The following is an 8403-nucleotide window of genomic DNA, read 5'->3' on the forward strand; positions in this document are numbered from 1 at the left end:
GTGGAGACTCCACCCCCAGGTGGTCCAGCTGATTTGGAGTCGATTCGGCAAGGCACAGGTAGACCTGTTTGCTTCCCGGGAATCCTCCCACTGCCCACTCTGGTATTCCCTGACGGGGGCTCCCCTTGGGACAGACGCGTTGGCACACAGCTGGCCCCGGGGGCTGCGCAAGTATGTGTTCCCCCCCCCGTGAGCCTATTTGCCCAGACCTTGTGCAAGGTCAGGTAGGATGAGGAAAAGGTCATCCTCGTGGCACCGTACTGGCCCACCCAGATCTGGTTCTCGGACCTCATGCTCCTCGCAACAGCCCCTCCCTGGCGAATTCCCCTCAGGAAGGACCTTCTTTCTCAGGGACGGGGCACCGTCTGGCACCCACACCCAGACCTCTGGAACCTCCATGTCTGGCCCTTGAACGGGATGCGGAAGACCTAAGTGGTCTACCACCGGCGGTGGTGGACACGATCACTCAGGCCAGGGCTCCCTCTACGAGGCAGCTATATGCCCTGAAGTGGCATTTGTTCGTGAATTGGTGTTCTTCCCGAGGTGAAGACCCCCAGAGATGCGCAGTCGGGTCAGTGCTTTCCTTCCTGCAGGAAAGGCTGGAGGGGCGGTTGTCCCTTTCCACCTTGAAGGTGTATGTGGCTGCCATCATCAGGTTCCTGAGAGGCGCCAGGAGACTGAATCCCCCTAGGCCACGCCTCTTCCCCTCATGGGATCTCTCCGTGGTCCTTCTGGGCCTTCGGAGAGCCCCGTTTGAGCCTCTAGAGTCAGTCGAGCTGAAAGCCCTCTCCTTGAAGACGGCCCTCCTGACTGCGCTCACCTCCATCAAGAGGGTTGGGGACCTGCAGGCGTTCTCTGTCAGTGACACCTACCTGGAGTTTGGTCTGGAGGACTCTCATGTGGTCCTGAGACCCCGACCGGGCTATGTGCCCAAAGTTCCCACGACCCCTTTTAGGGATCAGGTGGTGAGCCTGCAAGCGCTGCCCCGGGAGGAGGCAGACCCAGCCTTATCATTGCTGTGTACGGTGCGTGCTTTGCGCACCTACTTGGATCGCACGCAGAGCTTTAGACGCTCTGAGCAGCTCTTTGTCTGCTTTGGCAGACAGTGGAAAGGGAACGCTGTCTCCAAACAGAGGCTTGCCCACTGGATCGTGGATGCCATCGTGCTGGCATACCAGGCCCAGGCTGTGCCCGCCCCTTTGGGAATATGAGCACACTTTATGAGGAGTGTGGCATCCTCATGGGCACTGGCCAGTGGCACCTCTCTAGCAGACATCTGCATGGCAGCAGGCTGGGCAACACCCAATACCTTCGTGAGATTTTGTAATCTCCGGGTTGAGCCGGTTTTGTCCCGTATATTGTCAGGTACGAACAGGTAAGTGTGCGGGACAGCTGGCAGGGTGTATCACTTGCGTACAGCACCTTTCCCCTCCGTGAGGCGAAGACGTGCACTCTTTTCTCCCATGTGAGTTCACGAGTCCGTGAACCCTGGATGTCTTTCCTCCCTAGCCCTGTGGCTGGCGAATTCGGTGAAGGGTTTCCTAGCCAGACCCAGTATGTGTGCTAGCGTGCCCTGTACTGGGGTAGGTGCTCCACAGGTGCCGGTTACCTCCAGTAGCCCCCTGTGATGTATTTTCTGCGGTATGGTCTCCCTATCGGTCCACCCACGTCTCCCTTGGGCAGAGCCCTCTCTGCCTCCGGTCGCTGTGTTTGTAGAGCTCCTCTCCTTCCGGCAGGACCTACCACTGCACCTCTTCCGAATGCAGCTCGTGAACCCACATGACGTATTTGCCACATGATAACCTCCCATTCAGGCAGGATGTGGTCTTTTCCCCCTGAAAGAATAGGAAGCAAAAAGAACACCTTCCCCGGCATGAATAATAGCGTTAGATGGCCCCAGCCAAATCTAGATACTCTGTGGAGAAATAAAACATAGAGAGAAAAGGCCGCAGCTGGTGCGGCCTGCTCCCATACTAGTTACGTCCCCCCCCCCCAGGGATGTGGGGAACTACACGACGTCTTTTGGGGCATTGGGGGAGGCTACATGCAGACCGGTGCACCTGCTATTACGCTCGCAGCAGCTTGCTTGCACCTGCATCGGCAGTCCACGTAACACAGTTAAGCTAGTTGTGGCATTTTGTATAGGGTCCCCTAGTGTCACTACATCAACACAACGTCGAGTGAGTGACAGATAGGGAACGTCTTGGTTACTGTTGTAACTTCCGTTCCCTGATGGAAGGAACGAGACATTGTGTCCCTCTTGCCACAACACTGTACTACCTGCTGAAATGTCTGGGACCCTGTCTCGGCACCTCAGCACAAAACCTGAATGAGTGGTTGCGAGCCAGCTCCTTTTATACCCGTATGTGGCATGCAAATTCCACTCGCCAATTCTCATTGGCCTTTTCTCAAAGATCAGAGGTGTCTCGGGCTCCCAAGAGTGACCCCTAGTGTCACTACATCGACACAACGTCTCATCCCTCCATCAGTGAACGGAGGTTACAACAGTAACCAAAACGTTTTCAAAGGTGCTGCTTAAATTGCAAAGTAGGCCCATGGCACCATCATGTGCTTGACCAAAATACTTTACTCCATGAATAAAAGCAGCAACCAAATAGCTATTTAATTAGCCAATTAGTTCATTGCTAACTCTAAAACTCACCCAATATCATGAACTGTTTTAAGACATGGTAAGCACGCCTTTCCCTAAAATGTGGCTATGACGAGTTTAATGTACAAATAATCTACAGTACATAAATTACATTTTGTTTTTTGTGCATTTTAATATTTTAATGAATGAAAGTGTCAGATATCACACATCACAATATCCGTTCAAGTAAAGCAATCCGCTTTTTTCTACACACTGTAAATACTGTACAAGTCACTGAACGCACGGCCCTTAGAGTGCTAGGGCAGGTTATTGATACAGATTATTCTATTCCATTCCAGTTCACAAACGTCCGATTCGATATCGATTCAAATGGATACATTTCTTTTACAATGTCCATTTAGCATACATAAAAGAGAAATTCTCTCTCAGCTAATGCTCTTAATTATAAAATAACCTTCTAGGCAACCCTTCTAGGAACAATTCAAAAATAATAAATTTTCCAAATTATATTTTATAATTAGTTTTTGGTCACATTTTAGCACAATTCATTTCAAGATTGATTCCATCTTGAAATTGCATATATAATGTTGCATATATATTTTTGTTAAATTTGTATTGTATACTTGCATAATTTGTACTATTTACAAGTATTTACATTGATATGTAGACCACCTGCTTAATCAGGCACTGTCTCTTTAAGACTAGCGTCATCAGCCAGTAAGCACATATAACAAGAGAAGACTTGCGTGGTTTCTTTAGCACAACCCTAAATGTGCCATGTTGGGGGGCCTCCAGGAACAGGGATGAGAACCACTGCTTTAGCACATCCATGTGTGATTAGAATTAAATGTTTCTTTTTTTGTTGTTGTTTTTAAAACAACAACTGACAGTAAAAAACGGAAGGGGTTTTAAAGAGACATTATTTAGTAACATATGGATCCATGGATCTCATCTTTGGACACACAGAATGAGATAAACCAAACTTTTAATCTCAACACGCAGATAAAGAATCTCTGGGCTAATAACGTTTCCTCGGCTATACTACTCAATCACTGGTGAGTAAAATCTGAACATTTACTAGCCAGTGGTTAAACTTAGACATTTTTAGTCACATACTGTGAGATTTGATTGCACATGTGAGTAATTTACTTGTATTATAAAGTGCTACATAAAGTGAAAGATCAATCTTGGGATTTAAGAATCAATATCGAGATAATTCAAACGAAGATCGCGATGCATGGGAAAATCGATATTTTACCCAGCCCTATAGAGCTTTACTGAAGTCATGCTTCAATGGCAGAGGCCTGTACCATTCAAATCAATAGCGAAAAGATCGATGTTCATTGGACGAGAGGCTCTAAACATGTCATTTTGGGTCCAGAGTTTTCGGCGGCTCGGAGATACACGTACAGTGATTTACAAGTTGACTAAATGCATTTATTTCAGCTTTCATAATCAGATATTTTGTTGCATTTTTGACCTTAGTTAATTATTTTTGTGAAGACACTTCATTGAGTAGTAGTTTGAGCACCAACAACAATTGTCAGTGCTTCCCCACTTTTGAAAAGCACCAGCCGCCACTGTGATGGAGACGCGCATATTTATGTATAGTTCTCTAGGTATATTAATCTATGTTAAGTCGCATCTTTATGTGTCTTTTATGTGTTTCTCATTTCTAGGGATCGAGCCGAGTCCTCAGGAGGGTCCGAGCCAACCCAGTGTGCCATCAGGACCACAAGGGTTCCGCAAACATTTCCTAAGGGCAAAACTAGACTGTGACAACCAGCCACCTGATCCAGACCGCCTGTTCCAGCGCTGCTTCATGGCTACGGTCACCACAATCAATGTAGAGGGACCTTCATAAACACTGGAACTTGTGAATTATCCAGTCTTTTTAATTGTTTTATCCAATTATCATGTTACTGTCGCAACATTGTTAGCCTAGCAAATATGATCTGGGATGGAAATTTCTGCAGCCAAAACAAAACTTTCGATTCCATCATCTACAATTATCTTGCGTTTTACATTTACACTGTTCTCCAAAGTGACTTGCAGTGTATACAATCTAACCCATGACCTTGGGTCTGCTAGAGCCATGCTCTGCCAGTTGAGCTACAGGAACTATAAGTTGAGTGATATCAATGCCGAATTGTCTCAACATCACAGATGAAGCAGCTTGCCTTTGAACTAACTGAATAAAAAGCTCTATTGTTTTGTTTAAACAAACATCACACTTTTTACTACTCATTACAGTTGGTGCGCAGTCTCAGCTGTAATGTTTTTGAACCAAGAATCAAATTCAACCTTTTACAATGATCAGCACTTGAGCATTTGTGACTCTCTGAAGGCAAACTCACTTAAAAATTGTGCCACTTTTGCGGTCGGTTATTTCTGCGCAAGATCCTATGGATTATGCACTGAATACCCACAATCTAGTTTAACTGTGGGCTATCTGTGTTGGTTTACCACTGTATTTAATGTATTTAAGTATTAAAATAAATTAAGAATGTAACAATTCCGGTTCCTTAATGGTTCCATTAATGATTCTTTTAGAAATTGAGGAAGAAATATTTGGAAATAAGAAATGCAGTTCTTATTGGATTTACTGCCCTCAGCAGAATGTTACCAAATGACGAGATAATTTAGGATTTTAACAGAAGAGATTCTTGTATCGCACTGCTGATTCAAAAGAACCGACTCTTCAAAAGAACCGTAATGTAAGCATCATTCGTTAGAGAATTGTGCTACGCTGGTTGCACTGTATGTTTCGCACTGCTGATTCAAAAGCGGTGTTGCAGTGCTGCTGAATGGTAGTGCAGGAAACACTGTCAGAGTATCTTAGTATGATGGCGGAATAATGCACGTTCGAGAACCGCTAATGGAACCGCAAATCATTCGGTTTTTGAATGAATAGGAACCGGTTCTCAGTTCCCAACACAATGGTTCTCAGTTCCCAAAGGATAGATTGCACCTTATTTGCAAAAGTTTTAATGCTCTTGGCTTTATCTGTAAAGCATTTCATTGTTATCCATGAAACTGAGCCGTGCTTTGTTTGGGTGCCACTACGGCTGAGCCAAAGAACTCAATTTAAATCAGTGAAAGACTTTCCTTGTGTTGTTTCACAGTTGTGAGAATTATAGTGTTTCAGACACAGGGTTTACAAAGCCGATTACACCAGCACGTCCGCTGTGGCCTCTGTCTTATTTGTTTCAATGTCTTCAATATAGCTTTGAGCACAGTCTGAAAAAAATCTAAAGTTGGACTGTTTTGGCTTTAGTCTTCTGCTTCCGTATGTTTGTTTGGGACACACTATGAAATCTGTGATATTTTGTAGTTATAATATGTTATAATTATTTTAAATTTGTATTGTATTTGTATAATCATTTTTTTATATTTTTGTCACCACATTTGGAACTAGAAGTGTTGCAATCTGCTTTACCCAATGTAAAGATATCTGATTAGAGCTCTTATGCATCTCTACAAGACATTTTTAACCATTCAGGGGTGCATTTCCCAAAAGCATCATTATCCAACTATGGTCGCAAGTTCCATCGTTACCATCATAGTTCAACGATTTGATGTTTCTTACAACAGCTCCTCCACCTGTGGTTAGAAGCATAGTTCCTTGTTAGTTTTCTGAGTTGAAATCATTTGACTTCACTGAGGCTTCTATATCTTTCATTCCATATATATCATTAATTCTGTCAAGACTTGATGCGAATGCAGCCTTTTGAGGGATTAAAGGCCATTAATAGAAATCTATCTGAAAACACGGCTTGTTTATGTTAACAGATAAGTGCCGTTAATATGTTTTTGAAGAGTGAGCATGTGCATCTGCTCAAGTGCATCAGGGGAACACCGAAGTCTAATGTACACTACCGGTCAAAAGTTTTGAAACACTTGACTGAAATGTTTCTCATGATGTTAAAAAATCTTTTGATCTGAAGGCGTATGCTTAAAATGTTTGAAATTAGTTTTGTAGACAAAAATTCAATTGTGCCTCCATATAAATTTTTTTCATTATAAAACTAAAATTTTATTTAAAAAAAAGGTTTTTGAAATTGATGACTTTTACCAAATAATAAAGAAAAGCAGCCAATAAGTGCCCAACATAGATGGGAACTCCTTCAATACTGTTTAAAAAGCATCCCAGGGTGATACCTCAAGAAGTTGTTTGAGAAAATGTCAAGAGTACATTTCTGCAAATTCTAGGCAAAGGGTGACTACTTTGAAGATGCTCAAATATAACACAGTTTTGATTTTGTTTGGATTTTGTTTAGTCACAACATAATTCCCATAATTCCATTTATGTTATTCCATAGTTTTGATGACTTTATTATTCTAAAATGTAAAAAAAACAACAACAACAAAAAAAAAAAAATTATAATAAAGAATGAGTAAGTGTTTCAAACCTTTTGACCGGTAGTGTATAGGGAAACCCCACTATTGCAGCGCAATGCATCTGCCGCATTACAAAGTGCATGCCGCTTTCGTGTCTTCAGCAGCTTTCTCGCATTAAACGGCTTTCTGGTGTTCGTGTAAATGAGCTATTATAATTTAATATTTGCTGAAGTTATTACTCCATCCCCTGAGTAATGTCATTAACGGCAGCTCAACCAACGTGTTTCGAACGATGGATGTGCGACATATTTACTACGATTTCGTGACTAGCTATTTAATTTTTTCAATGATGCATCGTACTATGGTGGTTAAGCAGTAATTTATGTCGTTGTATTGAAAATGCACCCCCCTGGGTGTGAAACTGTGATCAGTGATTTCTTTTGACCCTTGCACTCCCTTCTGTATGCACCAAGAAATTCTGCCATATTTACCATTATCCTCTATTGTTAACAGCAGTTAACTTTCTTAAAATATATAATTTTGGAGTAAAAGTATATATATATATATATATATATATATATATATATATATATATATATATATATATATATATATATATATATACTTTTTTACTTTGTGATTTAACAGTTCATGCATCAGAGTGTATTGTTATTATATATAATATGTATAATTTAATTTATGGCGAACGGTTTGGAAATTTGCCATTTGTTATGCCAAGAGCTGTTTAAATATCATAATTGGAGTTTTGTGGCTTTAAGTCCATGTTTATTTGCTAGTAGGTCATCTCTATGCTAGTGCACTAAATGAACTTTTAGCAAATATACTCTTTTAAAATTTACAGTATTTCTGTTCTAGGAAAATGGACCAAAAATATCTCACAGAAAAATCAGATTTTTTGTCCAGTAAAATGCAATCTAGAAAGATGTTCTCTCTCCCTTATTCTAATCTTGGTTCACGACTGAAACTAATATGAAATACGATATGTTTTTAATAGAAAAATACATCAAAGTGGGAAAAACAACTGCACTCATCATTATGGGGTCTTTAATGTCTTCTGCAATGTTTTAAGCCTATTTTACACATTGAATTGTTTTCAGTATGCAGTGATTAAACACTGTTGCCTTTTAAAGTACAGTTAAAGAAAGAGCCATGGCATAAACACGCTTTGTTTACAATGTTTGTCAAAGAGCGTGGCTTATTTTTGTTACGTTTGTATTGAACTTTGCTAATGTTTGTTTTGTCTGCACTAAAATCAAAGATGAAGATTTGCCTATTTAAGAAATGTGCTAGACAAAATATTGTGTGTTTTAACTGTAGCTTTTTATTTTTGTGCAACAAGATGCTGTACAAAGTTGGATAAATTTGTCTAGTTCTTTTCATTGTCTTTCATGGTCAATTATTTTCATAATCTATTTAAAGAGGATTGCTTA

The 8403-nt window shown here is 41.4% G+C and overlaps 1 protein-coding gene across 1 annotated transcript in view; it reads left to right on the forward strand.

The window, feature by feature from the left end:
• LOC127420555 (protein shisa-like-2A) overlaps positions 1-4663 on the forward strand; it is a 53948-nt gene extending 49285 nt beyond the window's left edge. Inside the window, exon 3 of the mRNA XM_051662930.1 lies at positions 4291-4663. Coding sequence (XP_051518890.1) covers positions 4291-4475 — 185 coding nt within the window. The 3' untranslated portion in view covers positions 4476-4663. The remainder of the gene's footprint in view (positions 1-4290) is intronic.
• Positions 4664-8403: the final 3740 nt, after the last annotated feature.

The sequence above is a fragment of the Myxocyprinus asiaticus genome, chromosome 29 (assembly GCF_019703515.2).
Source record: "Myxocyprinus asiaticus isolate MX2 ecotype Aquarium Trade chromosome 29, UBuf_Myxa_2, whole genome shotgun sequence".
Lineage (NCBI taxonomy): Eukaryota > Metazoa > Chordata > Actinopteri > Cypriniformes > Catostomidae > Myxocyprinus > Myxocyprinus asiaticus.